General features: G+C 42.7%; 2 protein-coding genes across 4 annotated transcripts in view; one reads left to right on the top strand and one right to left on the bottom strand.

The window, feature by feature from the left end:
* The window catches only part of LOC138750169 (protein AF-10-like), a 140067-nt gene that overhangs the window by 16795 nt on the left and 105250 nt on the right, over positions 1–18022 (bottom strand). Inside the window, exon 7 of one of the 2 annotated variants that reach the window (XM_069912325.1) lies at positions 3294–4201. The exons of the other annotated variant lie outside the window; for it this stretch is intronic. Coding sequence (XP_069768426.1) covers positions 4070–4201 — 132 coding nt within the window. The 3' untranslated portion in view covers positions 3294–4069. Of the gene's footprint in view, positions 1–3293; positions 4202–18022 lie in introns of those variants that run through there. 2 annotated transcript variants of the gene reach the window in all.
* LOC138750134 (uncharacterized) lies at positions 7463–12218 on the top strand. Of its 2 annotated transcripts, none has more exons than XR_011349096.1 (2): positions 7463–8281; positions 11847–12218. XR_011349096.1 is itself a non-coding variant. In XM_069912273.1 (2 exons), the coding sequence occupies exons 1-2, from the start codon at positions 9632–9634 to the stop codon at positions 11879–11881; spliced, it is 1977 nt and encodes a 658-aa protein (XP_069768374.1). In that variant the 5' UTR covers positions 9524–9631; the 3' UTR covers positions 11882–12218. The 2 variants fall into 2 exon arrangements, 1 of the variants encoding a protein (XP_069768374.1); XM_069912273.1 differs by lacking the exon at positions 7463–8281 and adding an exon at positions 9524–11573.

Raw genomic sequence — 18022 nt, 5'->3', positions numbered from 1 at the left:
CTACTACAAGTGGGCAGTCGTTGCCTCGCTTCGGCAGTTGGGACCAGTCCAAGCATTGATAAGTATAGTTGGGAAGGGCTTGCATATTGTAGAGTGAAATCAGCTTTTGAATTTGTATTAAACATTTGAAGAATCTGAACTGTTCTCGGTGTGTGTGTCTATTTTCTTTCAGTAGCTCAATCACTGTGACCAATCTAAAACGAACAAAATGAGAGGTATAAGTTTACCCAAGACAATTGGCGCTGCGAGCAGGGTTGGACAGAAGATGTTTCGAAATCCAATGGGGTTTCCCCATGCAGGTTCGAACCCTGCTTGCAGAGCCATTGATTTTGATTGGTAGGGTCAATTGTATTAAAAGAAATATTTTCCCCGAATTCAATATTTATTTTAGTCAATATCTTGTTTACTTTCAAAATGTTTTTTTTTCAGGATTTAAATAAGATAGTGTGGGAGTTTTTATGGAAATGTAAATTAGCTTGAGTGGCATTGTATAAACATGGAAATATGTGTTAGATGGACTTCAGTTACCACATTTTCAAAATTATTATGAAGCTGCCCAGTTGAAGTTTATGAGCAGGTTGATGGATCTAGATCAACCTCCTAACTAGGCTAAGGTGGAAATGACATGATTTTCTGAGGTCGAGGTACATGAATTTATATTTCATTGGAACTTAAATTTGTTACCGGAATATAATATTGAAACATTTGTTAAAGATCTGGATTTTAAAAAATAGGGTTTTATCAATTTTAACTTCATTGTATAATAACCAGCTTATTTCTTTTTCAATGTTTAATAATTATTTAAAGAGTTGGCATTTTAAGGGTATAAAGACATACAGGATTGTTTTGAAGAGGGATCATTTCTTTCTTTTAATCAATTGAGAGAGAGATTTGATATATTTGTAAATTCTTTGTGTATTACCAACTTAGAGCTTCAGTAAAGGATAATTATGGTAGAGAGATGAATTTACCTACTTTGTCGAGATTTGAGTCTTTGATTTCCTTTGTACCAAAGAAAGGTTATATTTCGGCGGCTTTGGAAGACTACACAAAAGAGTCTGGAAAAACAACCAACTGAAAAACCTCACAAAGATTAGCGTATACAGAGCCGTTGTCATACCTACACTCCTGTTCGGCTCCGAGTCATGGGTCCTCTACCAGAATCACCTATGACTCCTAGAACACTTCCACTAGCGTTGTCTCCACTCCATCCTCAACATTCATTGGAGTGACTTCATCACCAACGTCGATGTATTTGAGATGGCAGAGACCGTCAGCATCGAATCCATGCTGCTGAAGATCAAACTGCGCTGAGTAGGTCACGTCTCCAGAATGGAGGACCATCGCCTTCCCAAGATCGTGTTACATGGCGAGCTCTCCACTGGCCACCGAGACAGAGGTGCACCAAAGAAGAGGTACAAGGACTGCCTAAAGAAATCTCTTGGTGCCTGCCACATTGACCACCGCCAGTGGGCTGATATTGCTTCAAATCGTGCATCTTGGCTCCTCACAGTTCGGTGGGCAGCAACCTCCTTTGAAGAAGACTGCAGAGCCCACCTCACTGACAAAAGACAAAGGAGGAAAAACCCAACACCCAACCCCAACCAACCAATTTTCCCTTGCAACCACTGCAACCGTGTCTGCCTGTCCCGCATCAGACTTGTCAGCCACAAACGAGACTGCAGCTGATGTGGACATTACTCCTCCATAAATCTTCATCCGCGAAGCCAAGCCAAAGAAAGAAGAAGATAATTTGTTACATAAATCGGATTGGGATAAATCTAAATTTAAATGGGAGATTTAGTGTTTATTTTTCCTGAAGACGATTGGGCGGATATGTATCAGGACAATGTAATCAAATTGACTAATGTAAGATATGGAATGGTTAATTATAATTTTTTACATCAACTATATTTGACTCCAGAGAAACTGAAAAAATATGGATTTAGTAATTCAGACTTATGTTTTAGATGTGATTCATGTATTGGAAATTTTTTTACATATTGTTTGGACTTTTTTAAAGTTCAACCATTCTGGCAAGGAATTAAAGTGGTTTTGGAAAAATTGTACAACTTTATATTACCATTAGACCCACTGATTTTCTTGTTGGGAAATTTGATTCTGTTGAGGGGATTAGGTTTGGATAAAATTCAAATTGCTCTTGTAGGTTTGGTGTTATCAGTAGCGCATAAATGTGTTGTGAGTACATAGAAAGACAATACAGAGATTAATATACTACTTTAGCAGAATGAATTGAAAACTTTATTGTTATGGAAAAAATACCTATAATTTAGATGATAATTATTCTTCTTTTGTTAGCAAATGGTCTCCGTATTTGGAATATATGCATTTAGATATAATTTGAATTGTTCTTAACATTTATAATTTTTTTTATATATAATTTATATTTTTGGCTCCCCTTAAGGAGCTGGCTGAAGGGTTGGGAGGGTAGGTTTAGGTTTTTTTATTTAATTTAATTTATTTTATTTTTGTCTTTTTTTTTGAATTTTTAGTGTTTTATATATATATATCTATATATAGATATATATATCTATATATATAGATATATATATATAGATATATATATAGATACATATATCTTTTTAAAATTAATTTTTGATGATTATTGGACTGTATGTTATGTATTTTCTATCTTTAAATAATGTTTGAAAAAAAAAATTGTTCATTCGCTTGGGATGTGGTAACACTACATTCAATACTGAAAGGCTGAATATTTTTCACAAAATAAGGCAGATTCCTACAAAATATATAAATCCTAAAAACACTGCACAAATTCTCTACATAGACATTTGGGCAACGTGGTTAGCACAATGCAATTACAGCGCCAGCAACCCAGGTTTGAATTCAGTACTGTCTGTAAGGGGTTTGTACATTCTCCCCGTGTATAGGTGGGTTTTCCCTGGATGCCCCAATTTCCTCTCAACTTCCAAAACATACGGGTTGTAGATTAATTTGGGCGCAATTGGCATGGGTTTCAATGGCTGCATTCAGATTCTACCATGCTATAAGTAAAAATAAAAATAATTTTTAAAAGAATTTATTAGATAGACAAGGACTATCTTCTAGATATAGAACGTTCAGCTACTAACTTGACTTGACCCATCAAGGTTTCACCTAAATTACTGCCTGAAAACAAATGAATTAAAGTAGTTAAATGTTGGCAACTGTGGTTCACAGTAAACTCCTAGACCAGATAGCAATTTCAACTGCTTCTAAACTGTTAGCCCCTGGTCAGAGAAAAAAATTTATAAGACAAGGAGTTTGGCCTTTTATGTAAGAGCACATTGCATCTTAAGCACAGTATGAACAGTTGGATATATAGAAGAAATATTTACATCCAATATGACCGTTGGCATTCAAGATGACAACCAATTGCATGTTCCTATGGCTGGGACTTGTTCAAAAAAATTACATTCCATTATGTATTTTCTTTTAAAATGCAACAAATCACAACCAAACAGAAATTAATCTCAGTGAGCAAGTAACATCTTGCAAATATTAAATCTGAAACACAAAGGAATCTGGAACAATAAATGGCCTCTAATTGACCACAGACCATCACTATTTACAGCAATTAGACTTTGTAGCCTAAATGATGGAATTACACTCTGCTTTTGTAAGACAGAACCCTCTTGTCTGCTGGGTAGGGAGATCTGGGAGCAACTTGAAACAAATGAAATGAGATGTTAACACATTCTTGATTGGCAAATATTGGTAGGAATTCATGATACTTCCCTGTTGAGTCTGCAATCCTTTTCCTTTCTCATTTTCTCTCCTGAAGCTCAAGACTAAAAGAGTATTGCAAATGAAATTTCATCGACAGCCACAAGTATTGCTGTGGACTAGAGTGGATCTGCTGGGAGATGACCCTATTAACCCTAATCCTTCCATCACTCTCTTCTCCACGAATTATCTAACCAATGGATTGATAACAGGTGTATTTTTGTTCACAAAAATCCGTAATTCTGGACTCTCTCATTTTCACAACAGCAATGACACAGTTGGCCACAGATCTGGCCTCCATCTATTATTCAATCTGCCCTAACTTTTAGGTTAATACAAGATTAACACAAACCTTTCTCTGTCTGTCATACAAGGAGGTCAGTTTATCTTGAGAGTGAGAGGATGAATCACTGAGGCCTTGGTCATATGCTGTGTTAGCTGAATGCCGACATTTCTTCTGCAGAATTCAAAAAGAGTTTAAAAGTTAAATAGAAATCGAAGCGTAATCAAGCTTAAAAAAATCCAATTTAGCAAACTGCTTCAGAGAGGATTTTATTGATGTTTCTAAAAAAAAACTTTCTGGCTTTTCGCATGGCCTTAAGTGTGTATTTGCAAAATAAATTAGCCAGTTTTCTTTCCCCATCTCTTGGAGGCAGTTGTTCAATTATTGCAATCCCCAACGATAATTAAAGCAGGCTCAATTTTCTCCACATCTCCACGTGTTTGTTGAAGGATGTCACTGTTCAGGACCATGATCCCTGGCTATTTTTCTCACTATTTTTCTGTAGCTTCCCAAACCAACTGTTGCATTAATGCATTCACCCCAACCACCAATGGCCAACCATGGGCAAGTAGTTCTAATTTTCACTTTGATTTGATCTGGAGCTCGAGCTCTCATTTTCAGAGACTGGGTGGAAACACTGGGTGGAAAATGAATACACTCAGAGACACTGGAGGTTCAGATTTTAAGCAGTTTACATTCAACTCATGTTGTGGTTCCGGTAATGGTGGTACGTCTCCACAACAGCCCAGGACCTCTGAGACAAAGCCACAAGCTGCAGGCAACTCAGCCACCAGCATCAACACAAGATGCCAGTGGCAGAGGCCAGGAAAGATCTACTGATGAGGTCTGATCTCTGGATCAGAGCAAAGGTTCCCACCTTTGCCCCACCACCCCCCCACACAATTCCACCAACTTCCCAAGATTAAATTGCTCCCCATAAACCGTCAAAGAAACCAGAAAGTTAAAAATAAACAAGCACTTCAAACAGACTGAGGAAGTGAAAATTTCCAGGTCCTGGTTCCAGAAAAATTGCAACACAAATAGTCATTCTACCCATCTCACCAATACTGGCCACTTGCAAGGATCTCTCAGGTTAGTTGCAATCCTCCACTGAGCAAAGCTAAGGGTAATTTGCCCAGAGCAAGTTGGTTGTGATTTGCTGGTTGTGGTTGCCTTGGGATCACAGCCAACCTCCAGCAACACCTCCACACTGAGGGCATTCACCATGGTCAGGGATTTTACCTTTCAGATCAGCCATGTGAACAAAGCACTGCTCTTTCGAAGGAGTTAAAAGATAACATTTCGGCCTCAACTAATACGACACAGCAGACATTTCTTTGTTGATTTTTTTTACCTATGGGAGTGTTATTAATATGAAATGTGAGAAAAAGCAAGACTTTTTCCATCCCCTTCCCTCTCCATTCATAGACCCATTCTGCCTCTTCAATCACAGAACCATCCTGCCTACCCCTGTTTGCTTCTATGCCCTTCTCTCTCCAATCAAAGAACCAACTCCCTTCCCCAAGTTTGCTGGTATTCCTTCCCTCCCTTATCCAGTTATTAGATTTCAGATTTATTGTTAGAATGCAAACATCACATCAGATACAATCCTGTTTCCTGTGGCCACGGCAGAATAACCACTAATTGGTAGTGTAAAAAATAAACATAAATGATTAAACATGCAAACAAATAAAACTGTAAGCAGATAACGAATGTAAACAAATTGTCCTATACAAAGAGAACAAAAAAAAACAATAAAGTGCACAAGTAAGAGCCCTTAAATGAGTCGCTGATTGTGTTTGTAATTGAGGGGTCTGATAGTGGAGGAGGGGGTGGTGGGGAGGGGGGTGATAGCAGCTATTCCTGAACCTGGTGGTGAGAGTCTTGTGGCACCTATACCTCTTTCCTCAGGGTAGCACTGAGAACAAAGTGTGTGCTGGGCGGGGTGGGTCTTTGATTTCTGCTGCCCTCCAATGGCAGAGTTCCCTGTATATGTACTTAATAGTAGGGAAAGTTTTGCCTTTGATGTCCTGGACAGTGTCCACTATATTTTGGATGTGTATACACTCAGGGGTATTAGTGTCCCCATACCAGATCACGATGCAGCCGGTCAGCACACTTCTCCTCAAACTCCGTAGAAATTTGCCATGGTTTCTGGTGTCATAACAAACATCCACAAACACTTGAGGAAGAAATGTTATTGATGTCCTTTCTTCACGATGCCAATGGTGCATTGGATCCACAAAAGATCTTCTGAGATAGTGACTCCCAAGAACCCAAATTTTCCGTTACAAGCCCAAAGGACACCAAAACCCAGCAGCAATAGACATTCACCAAGACAAGTAGTTACTTAAACGAAAGTTGTTTTTAATTATCTTTAAACATGGAAACAGAATCAAATTTTAACTTATCTCTATTAGCTTAACTAACCTAACTTAACCCCCTTCTAATTCTAAACACAATGTGTGTGTAATGTGTGTGTAAATTTAAGAAAAGTTCTTTGGTTCACAGTTCAATCTCATTTCTCATTCTCCCATGTTCTCTGGTTGCAGGCAATTCTTATACCTTGCACAGAATTTAACATGTATAAAGTTCACAGGCTTTGGTGCTTGAAAGGTAAATGTTTACTGCTCAGGAAGGTTCTTGTAGGGTTGCAGAGAGAGATTTGTTGTTCCAGGATTTCCACAACTGAGATACCACCATTAGTCACCTCAATATCTTGCTGATGAAACTTGCCCCATCAGACAAATTATCATCGCCAGATGATAACCTCTTTCTTTCAGGCTATCACAGAGTTCCTTTCTGTTTCACTTATTCCAAGAGAAATATCAGACAGATAGCACTCTCAGCCATCTGCCACTCTGGATTTTTTGTTTCAGTTCCAACCAGCTTCTTCTGCTTATTTCAGCTGTGACTGTTCAATATCTCTCTCTCTCTCTCTCTCTCTCTCTCTCTCTCTTGCTCTCTCTTTCTCTTTCTCACATGCACACACACACACACACACACACACACACACACACAAACCCTCTTTCTGTAGCAAACAATAAGAGTTAGTCTTTGCTCCCATCTGTTGCTTTTAGGTAAACATGAACCCAGGAGTCACCTTTGATTGAGCACTTTTCCGAAAAGTCAGAAGTCTTGTAAAAATATTCAACACAGATGACCTGACTCCAGTCCATTTATTTAATTTCAATGAGCACCTACTTGGAAAATGTTCATTGTATTCTCCATAGTTTCTGTAAAGTCACTGAATATGAATTCTTCAGTATTTCAAATAAGATCTGTTCTAAAGAATGTGTATGTATATAACCTACTCTAATCTTACCAATTTATCTCCCAAAATTCATCTGCAAATATTACATCACAGCTTATCCTCTCCACCTCTGATCCCCCGATGATCATTGGATTGTATACATTTGGGTATTACCTTGTAATGGAGGATTAAAACCATGTACCCAGATGCTTTTTGCTTATGTGGAACTGACGACACTGGGTCCACACGCAGGTCACCTTACTTTCAGAACTAGCAGATGTAATTAAACTCAGCCATGGGGACTTATCTGAAGATACACTTTGAAATGGAATTCCACTGTGAGGCCCAGGGAAAGCAGTTGTCAAATGCAACACTCTGAAATTGACGAATTGGTCACAACCTGTCTTGCTCGAGAAGTTTTAATAAGTCTTTGTATCTACGAGATAAACCAGGAAATTATAACATCCTGGTTCCATAATAATTAATCTTCTAAATTGTAGAATGTAATGTTCAGTTTTGATTTTGACTGACAAATATTAGAAGGAGTAGGCGCATGATTAATTGTTTTTGGGGTATATAAGCCTGTGGTCCTGCTGCTGAAGTTTAGACTCTCCGAGGGGTGGGAACACCCCTTGTCAAGAAGGAAGAACAGCCAGAGTCCGAGCAACGTCCCGGTCGGGGGAGGTGGAGAAGCTGCTACCAGCGCCCTGACAACCTACTACAAGTGTGCAGTTGTTGCCTCGCTTCGGCAGTTGGGACCAGTCCAAGCGTTGATAAGTATAGTTGGGAAGGGCTTGCATATTGTAGTGTGAAATCAGCTTTTGAATTAGTAATAAACATTTGTATAAACTGAACTGCTCTCGGTGTGTGTGTCTATTTTCTTTCGGTAGCTCAAACACTGTGACCAATCTAAAATGAACAAAATGAGAGGTATAAGTTTACCCAAGACAATTGGCGCTGCGAGCAGGGTTGGTCTCAAGATGTTTCGCCGAAAGAAAGAGGTGAGCCCTGAGCAGTTCTTGATTCCTGGATGGACTTCCAAAGACGATGGGTTTGGCATGTTGGCCAATACCTTGTCTTTGTTGGGACCACCCATTAGTTGGGATGAGAAGTTAGACTCATCAAGTGCACCTCTGGGAGAGCGGGTTGCCACTCTCCTTCGAGAAAGTAAATTTCCTGATAAAAAGGGAACGCTGACGAATGGTTTTTGGTTGCTGGCCACAGCATTACGCCACTCCGTTCAGCGTGAAGCAGAATTAATTCAAAGAGAAGTAGAATCTCAGTGCAAAAGAAAGCAATTAGAGGAGGAGCTAGAAGTCCTGCGACAATGCTGTTCCATGATGAGCGAGATTGTTCACACCAGTCAGGACAGAGCCAAAGAATGGGAAGATAAGCATGTCCAAATGATTTGCCGTAATATTAAACTCCGGCAGCAGCTCTGTGCAGATAAGGAAAGGCATGGAGTAGAACCCGATTCATATCGTATTCATGCCATGATAAGGAATGGTGACGATCCTGATGTAATTGAGGATTGGGATGGGAATATCTGGAATGACAATGGTAATAATGCAGATACTCCTCAGCATGTGTCTAACATACTACCCTCTCCATCTGCTGTTCACGCCCGCCCTATAAGGCAGCAGATTTCCCAAACAGACAGAAGGGAGGATGATGTAAGGGTAGAGATGGAAGGGATAGATACCCCGGTTTCCCATGTGGACCCAGGGGAAAATACCCAAACCCCTGCTTATGCTCTATGGCCTACTCCCTCTGTTGGATGGCCTCCACCTCCTCCCCTAGACTGGGTGGAGGACCCTGTGAGCCAAAGTGGGAACAGGGGTCGGAAGGAGTCAATGATCCGTGATTTCTCTGTAAAAGAGCTGGCTGCCATTGGAGATCGATTTAGGCAAAAAGCAGGGGAACATCATCACCAGCTGCTGAGTCCTCCTGGCCCAGCTGTGCTTTCTGCTCCCACTGCTGCTTCTATCGAGCTGGCTTCTCCTGCTCCAGTTACTCATGATGAGGTAAAACAATGGGTTAAACAGGCTCTTAAAGATAACAATAGCATGTGGTCCTGGAAGCCCCCAAACCCTTCTGAAGCCTGAAGGTGTGGGCAGGATTCCCGTGTCTACTCCATCGAGACACGGCGCACACACGGGGATCCGCGGCCCTACATACCGTTAACAATCCACTGGGGTGGGGGTAATGATCTCCAATACTTGGCTTTGGTCGACACCGGTGCAGAGCACTCGGTGATTCCTGGTAATCCCAACCTCTGGACTGGACCGGCCTTTCGAATAGAGGGGTTGGGAGGAGCGGTCACCCTGGCAAAGGAAATAAAAGTCTGTGCCATGGTGGGTGATAGCCCTTCCCCAGTCTGGTTACATGCCCTGGTGGCTGCTACTGACGAGTGTATCCTGGGTATTAATATGTTGGCCGGTATGGCCCTTAATACTAGCCAAGGGGGATTTGAATTTGGAATTCGAACTATTACAAAAAAACTAGTAGTGGGTCAGGTTAAGTGGGATCCTGTGATGGTGCCAGCCCCCATGAAACCAGTGTGCATTCCACAATATCGTCTCCCTGGGGGGCAGGAAGAGATTACTGCCACCATCGATGCTCTGCAAGAAGAAGGGGTAGTGAGGCCCGCAACGTCGCCCTTTAATAGCCCTGTTTGGCCGGTCCAGAAGCCGGACGGCTCCTGGAGAATGACAGTTGATTATCGTTTTTTGAACAAACATGCCCCACCACTTGCTTCAGCAGTTCCGGACATTGTCACCCTTATTGAAAACATTGCTACTGGGAACTCAGGAACATGGTATGCTGTCATTGATCTTGCTAACGCCTTCTTCAGTATTCTTATAGCTGAGGACTCACAGGATCAGTTCGCCTTTACCTGGAAGGGGCGCCAGTATACCTTCACCCACCTTCCAGTATCGCCTTCCCTCTCAATTCACCATTATATTGATGATGTGGCCTCCTGGAGCCTCTGGCAGAAACAAGAGGGTCGCCGAGTCCCACTGGGATTCTGGTCACGTACCATGCCTGAGGCTGCCACTCGTTATTCTGCTTTTGAACAACAGTTACTAGCCTGTTACTGGGCCCTGCTAGAGAATGAAAGAATGACAGGCGATGCAGATGTTCAATTGCGACCTGCACTTCCTATAATGAATTGGGTCCTGGCTAATGATGCTAATCTAAAGATCGGGCGGGCTCAGCAGTCTTCTATTGTTAAATGGAAGTGGTATATTCAGAGTCGTGCGACCAGAGGGCCTGAAGGGGTGGGCCGCGTACACGAACAGGTGGCTTACCATCCCAGGTCAGGAACTCACTTATCGGAGGAGGGGGATGGTGGCTCCAGTCAGTATGCTGAGTTGAAGGCAGTCACCTTACCACTAGATCCCCATGATCACCCTCTTCGCCTGTTTACTGATTCCTGGGCTTTGGCTAATGGACTTGTGGTATGGATGCCTGATTTGCAAAAGAACAACTGGATGATACATGACCGCCCAGTATGGGGCAAAGAGTTGTGGCAGCTGTTGTGGGATGCTTCCCACCATCGTGAGATAACCGTTTATCACGTTGATGCCCATACCAATATGGCGACTAACATGGCTCAACATAATGCAGTAGCAGATCAGCTTGCCACTATCAGCTGTGCTGATACCGTCCCCCTGGCTCGATGGGCACATGAACAGAGTGGTCATTTGGGGGAGAAGGGATCAGCTATGTGGTCCCGTACACATGCTTTATCCGTCCATCAGGATGATGTCCGCATGGTCGTACGTACATGCCCAGAATGTCAGCTTGTGAAGTTCCATACCATTCCACCTGGTCCACATGGCCGAATAAAATGGGGTGCTCACTCAGCTGCGGTCTGGCAAATTGATTACATAGGCCCCATGCTAGACTGTATGGGTAAATATTATATCCTAGTAATGGTTGACACCTTTTCGGGCCTGGTTTTTACTTTTCCCACCAAGACGGCTGACCAAGCTAGCACTATCCAAGGACTAAACCATTTGATTTATCGTTATGATGTTCCAGAGGAGATTCACTCTGATAATGGCTCGCACTTCTCCAGGAAAGCAATCTGTGATTGGGCAAATGACAACGGTATTTTATGGATCCACCATATTCCTTATTACCCGCAGGCTGCCGGGTTAGTTGAACAAATGAACGGCTTACTGAAGGAACAAATTCGTTTGGAAACATCACTGGGGACCCAGAAGGGATGGTGCCATGTGCTGCAGCAGGCAGTCGACAATTTGAATCATCGCCCTTTAAAAGGAGGTACACCTTTCCACCGACTTCTTCACGCTTCTGAACTACAGCCTATTCCAGAGGAAAAACAGTCATTGCCCCCCATCCCCGAACTAGAGAATGTTGGACAAAAGGTATGGGTGGCACCACCAGGTAGTGGCCCTCCTGTAAAAGGGGAAATAGTGACACCTGCCCAGGGTAACACTCGGTGGGTAGCTATTGAGGGACAGGATGATTTAGTCTGTTTAAACACTGAACGCTTATGGTATCATGAGTGACATGTGTCAGGCTTCTTTGTTCCAGGTTCTCCATTTTACACTCCTGGTGATCTGGCTTAACAGCTGCTTTGATGCCAGCAATTGGATTTGTAATGTCGAGGACGTTCCAAGGGAGTTACCCGTGGGAAACACGGTCCGATGCATTACACCAAGGAAGTCCTCGGTCACCAGCCTCAAGTGCAGCTTATATAAATATGTTATTGTTCAGCATGTTTCAAAATCTGTTCGTGAGCTCCAGTACCTGGGTATTGTGGCCAACAAGGATAATTTGAGCCTTGGTTGGAATCCTTTCTCATGGCTAACTGCTACATTTGGGGGGGTGGGCCACACTATCCTCCGTTGGTTGCTCGCGTCATTGCTTATCTTTGTAATTGTTGTTTTGATTTCTCTTTTTTCGCTCCCTCTGTACTCAAATACTGGTTAGGCCTCGCAAATGACAGATTGTGACCAAGGGGTGGGATGTAATGGAGGATTAAAACCATGTACCCAGATGCTTTTTGCTTATGTGGAACTGACGACACTGGGTCCACACGCAGGTCACCTTACTTTCAGAACTAGCAGATGTAATTAAACTCAGCCATGGGGACTTATCTGAAGATACACTTTGAAATGGAATTCCACTGTGAGGCCCAGGGAAAGCAGTTGTCAAATGCAACACTCTGAAATTGACGAATTGGTCACAACCTGTCTTGCTCGAGAAGTTTTAATAAGTCTTTGTATCTACGAGATAAACCAGGAAATTATAACATCCTGGTTCCATAATAATTAATCTTCTAAATTGTAGAATGTAATGTTCAGTTTTGATTTTGACTGACAAATATTAGAAGGAGTAGGCGCATGATTAATTGTTTTTGGGGTATATAAGCCTGTGGTCCTGCTGCTGAAGTTTAGACTCTCCGAGGGGTGGGAACACCCCTTGTCAAGAAGGAAGAACAGCCAGAGTCCGAGCAACGTCCCGGTCGGGGGAGGTGGAGAAGCTGCTACCAGCGCCCTGACAACCTACTACAAGTGTGCAGTTGTTGCCTCGCTTCGTCAGTTGGGACCAGTCCAAGCGTTGATAAGTATAGTTGGGAAGGGCTTGCATATTGTAGTGTGAAATCAGCTTTTGAATTAGTAATAAACATTTGTATAAACTGAACTGCTCTCGGTGTGTGTGTCTATTTTCTTTCGGTAGCTCAAACACTGTGACCAATCTAAAATGAACAAAATGAGAGGTATAAGTTTACCCAAGACATACCTCCTGCCTGTGGGACTATGACAGATAGCACTCCTTCCCCTTCCTCACCCCCCACCCCATTTTATTCAGGTGTCATCCTACATTTTGCTCATTTCTTGATGAAAGATTCAAGCACTAAACATGGGTTATGTATTTCCTATATCAAGTACACTGATTGACCTGTTGAGTTTCTTTGGCATCGTGTTTTTACTCTCAAGTGATAATCAAAAAACAATGATTGTCTTAAAAATCAGTCTGATTCCTAAGAGGCAGTCTCCCCTCTTATTTCCCTGCAACTTATTATCTCAGACATGCATTCCTCAGACATTTAGCCAATGTACATGGATAGGAATGGTTGAAAGACAGTTGGGCCTTTCAGCAAATGGGATTAGCTGAAGTAAGCAGCTTGGTTGCATGGATTAGTTGGGCCAAAGGTTTGTTTCCTTGGTGTAAAATTCTCTGACTCTATGTCCATCAATTTCCCCTTGATTCTTTTGCCACTTCCGTATAATAAAGGGAGGATCGACAACCACCATATCGTTTGGGATGTGGGATGACAAAATGCCAGAAGAAACAAAAGCACCTAACAAAAGCCCAAGCAGTCAGAGGAAAGCATACAAACTTCACACAAAGAGCATCCAAGGTCAGAATCAAACCTGCATCTCTGATCTCACCACACCAATCTCAATGTTCCAAGGTTCATTTTTATTGTGACATAATAATACATTAAAAACATTATACTTCAATTTTTGTCTGCCATAAGGCAAACATTCCCCATTGCCTCTAATAATGAGAAGCAAAAGAGAGACCCCTCCGAGTCACTGAATGTCATTGATCTGCCTCCAGCACTCCCACAGTCGCACAGACTTCAGTCCAAACTATCAACCACCCAAGTTCCATATCTAATGCTGACCAGGGTCTAATACCAAGTCCCTTTAGGAACCCTTCTTGCCCTTAGTTCCTTCCCAAATCTCAGTTCTGATACCTGGCTACATGAGCCAGTCTCCAGCAGCCTAAAGCCTGTGTGCATCCTTCAGCAACTGAGCCCCTTGATTAGCTCTGGAAACTATCCATTTTCACATTTAGGTCAACTTCACCGCACAACTGACCACAAGAGGAGAAATCATCCAAGTTCATAGATTTGCCAGCACTTCTGCAATCTGAGCTCCATACCTGAACCTTTGACTTGATGGGGAACCCTTCAGTACCCTATGCACCCCTTCACATACAATATCTGGTACCTCCAGCCAGTCTCCAGCAGTTCATAGCCACAGCCTTCCCCAGTGGACCACTGCATCCATTCCTGGCTTCAAGATGCAATCAGCCCACCACATGGGTGGGTCTTTCAGCCGCAGAGCCCCCTTATTGGTTCACCACCATGATCACCATCCTTGTGGTTGTATCCTCTGCTTTTCCTGTCCCATGGGGAAGGGAACCTGCTGGCCAATATGGGACCCTCATCTGCCCTCTCAGTCATTAATTCGTTTCAGCCCAACTGATCAAGTTGATTGATTTTCTCAGCTTAGCTAATCCAATTTAGTCCATATCCCTTCACATTTCCCTATCCATGTACCCTCCGGCTTTTCGATCCACATACTCATCACCATGTATGTAAAAGATCACCCTCATTCTCCTCTCATCTTCCACCTGTAGTTTTGGACTATCCTACCTTGGGGACATTCACAATATCCATGCTTGTTATTAATTTATGTGCCTCTACAAATCGGCCCTCAGCCTACACAGCTATGGAGAATATATCCAAGGCTATCCCATTCTAGACAAAATGCCAGAATTATTAGCTACTCTCTCATGCCAATGAACTAATAATTTGGTTGCTGCATTTCCTTCAATACAACAATGCCCACATTTCATGGGCTGTAAAGTAGCTTATGAACGGGCTCACTTGAGATGGAGGATTTCCTTTTCATGATCATCTTGAAGCAAACCCTCTTAGGCACACAGCTTTCCAGAAAATCTATCATAATATGACCATGACGCCTTCTGCTCAGTCAGGTGGAGAAATCTTCCCACACACAACCAATCTATCATGCTGTATTGTTCTCAGTCCAGCCCTCAAACCCATCACAAAACCTGCACCCAGAGCACAGATTAGCTAATTAATCCACTTCAGCACAAGCACAGCAGCCATGCTGATTCAGGATGATTCCATAAACTGTGACATTCAGATGACTACAAATGGCATGCTCCAACTGAGGTCCATGATACAAGAAAGGAGGGAAATTATGAATGCTGCGGCAAGGTTCCTGCTCCTGACCGATCACACATCACCTGGTAAAATATACTGGGAATCTAAGGGCAGAGACTGTGATGGCCACTGTGGATCGCTGGTACAGGCATTACAGAAGGTGCAAAAAAAAATGTACATGAGTGCTGACAGACTAACAGGTTTGAACTCAGGCTCTGTCCATTGGAAACAGAACAAAAAGTTATTAAAATTACAGATGTAGATCTGACATTCCTATTGGCAGAGGAATCAAACGCCAGAATTCATGGATATAATGTGGCCTCCATAAATCCAAAATGGAATTTAATTTTTTTAATATGAGGAAGAAATCAGAAGGTCAAACAATAAATGAGTGGATGGGTGGAATAAAATAAATGCATTTAGCAGAACCAGAGGAACAGAAGGAGATGCTAAATAAAAACACCAACATAGGAGAGTGAGTGTACAAGCTATTGAGATAACATCATTCTGTGTAACAGTTAGTCAGGTGTTCAAGGCTGTTGATATCAGACAGAAACATGACAATGTGGGGAAAATCTAACCCAAGTTTAAGGTGCAAATAATTACACCGCTGAAGGTAAAATCTTGGGAGTTCCTGAACTATTAAGCATCAGATTGCTTTGTTGCTGCACTTGCACCAAACTCCCTTGTGTCTGTGCTACAGGCCTCTTAACACTCCTGGCCATCTGGCAGTCTGTATAACTTGAATAGGAAATGGTTTGGCATTATGGAATTCAGAGATAATAAATGGACTCAGATACAAGCGTGAAGAGAATAAACAGGTTTCTCTGCAGATGCTGGGGGTATGCCTGTCATTAATCTCAAGCCACATCTACCAGCAGTCACTTTGAAAATTACTCCTGTTTATATTTTCAAGTGACCTTTCTTCAACTTTTTAAAATACTCCTTCAAAATCATGTCAGCATTTGGAGGAAGTTTAAAAACTCCCCCACAAATTGGGAAGGGGGAAGAGAAGGGGGGGATCGGGAGAAAAGTGCAGATTGAGGGGGAAGAGAGGGGGGGAGTTGGGGGGAAGAGAGTGGGGAATTGGGGGGAAGAGAAGAGGGAAAAGGGGAAGAGTGGGGGGGAAGTGAGAAGAGTGGAAAGATGGCACCTCTGACAGTGAGGCACCCCCTCAGTGCTGTGCTGGGTTGCCTGGAGACCTTCACACTTTTGGTTCAGGTTCTGACGGAATCGGGATAATCCAATTAAATTCCTGGAGCCATTTCCTAAACTTCTGGCTTAACATCTGGGAGGTAAAGACACAATTCTCTCCTTGCAGACATCCAGATCATGAAGGATGAATGAAAAACAAATATGATGAACTGTGATAACCCAGAGCCCCACCCCAATGCCTACAGATCTTTGAAAATACAGTCTATTTGCCCATCGCTCACAGTTGACTAATTTACAGGCACCATTTTTCATTTCTAAGCACCAATGGATATTGTGGATTTAGACAATGTTCATTGCATACATTTACAGGTTTTTCCATGAATCTCTTTGTAGTCTTGGCTCAGACCAGTTGCTACATCAGATGCTAGCAATTGAACCACAAAACCCTTATGGTGCAGAGAGTCACCATTTTCAAATTGAACTCCCCATACTCAGTGATGCAAATTCATGTTAAGCAGACCAGCAGGTAGCTTCTATTGAGCCAATCTGACATTGCAGTGCTGGCTCCTGTGCCTTAGAAATGCTTATCTTTGGTATTTCTCAACAGATTCTTCCCTCCTCTGCAACCCCATAATGCTTCAACTTCGCTGCACCTCCCACTGTCTTCTTACCTCTTCCCACATACTTCACCCCTCTCTCATAAGCATCTCAGCCTAAACCCCAAAACTTTTCATACCTCAGCCCCTCACTCCTCACCATGATGTGTTTTTTAAAGCAACGTACAGGCAACCCTGACTTCAATGGAGTTTGTTCTGGGACTCACAATGCAAATTAAAATTATTGTAATGTGGCGGTACACACCCTCATGACGAAACAGTCCCGCTGTACTGCCACTTAGCGGGGCAGCCATGGGAAAATAGTGTCATCAAAGGTTTCTCTCTGACTCCAGCATCCCTTCCAGTGCACACCATGAGCAGCGATTTTGATGTCAGAATGCATCAGGCGACTGACCTCATGCTGCCCTTATAGGAATGTGCTGAATTTGAATAAAAACAGTTGTTAATGACCATCAACATGATGGCTTGTTTCTTCCACTACTCACACCACCACAGTGGTGACCCTGACGAGCCCAGACGTTTATCTGGACTCAAAACACCATGGATTCAGCAGAGATTAACGCTGTCTCTATCAAACTTACCCACCGACCGAGTACTTGGTTCGGCAGGCGAGGGCACAATTTCAACTCCACAACGTTTCCTCAGACGCCACGATATTCTAACATGTTATGAGCTCTCTGGACCAAGATATGGCATTGAGGGTGGATGACATCATCCACCAACCCCCAGCTATGGGCAAGTACACCACCCTCAAAGACCTGCTGCTTCGAACTTTTGGGCTAACTCCCCAGCAATGGGCTTCCAGGCTCCTTCCCCTAGATGGGCTTGGAGACTGTTGTCCATCGGCGCTGATGGACGAAATGCTGGCCCAGGCGGAAGACCACAAGCCTTGTTTTCTCTTCTGCCAGATATTCCTGGAACAGATGCCGGAGGAAATGCAGATGGTCCTCACAGATGAATACTTCTTGAACCTGAGGAGAGCAGCAGCCCTCTATCACACAAAGAGG

The sequence above is a fragment of the Narcine bancroftii genome, assembly GCF_036971445.1.
Source record: "Narcine bancroftii isolate sNarBan1 chromosome 12 unlocalized genomic scaffold, sNarBan1.hap1 SUPER_12_unloc_2, whole genome shotgun sequence".
NCBI lineage: Eukaryota > Metazoa > Chordata > Chondrichthyes > Torpediniformes > Narcinidae > Narcine > Narcine bancroftii.
This window is presented reverse-complemented; position numbering and strand designations above follow the sequence as displayed.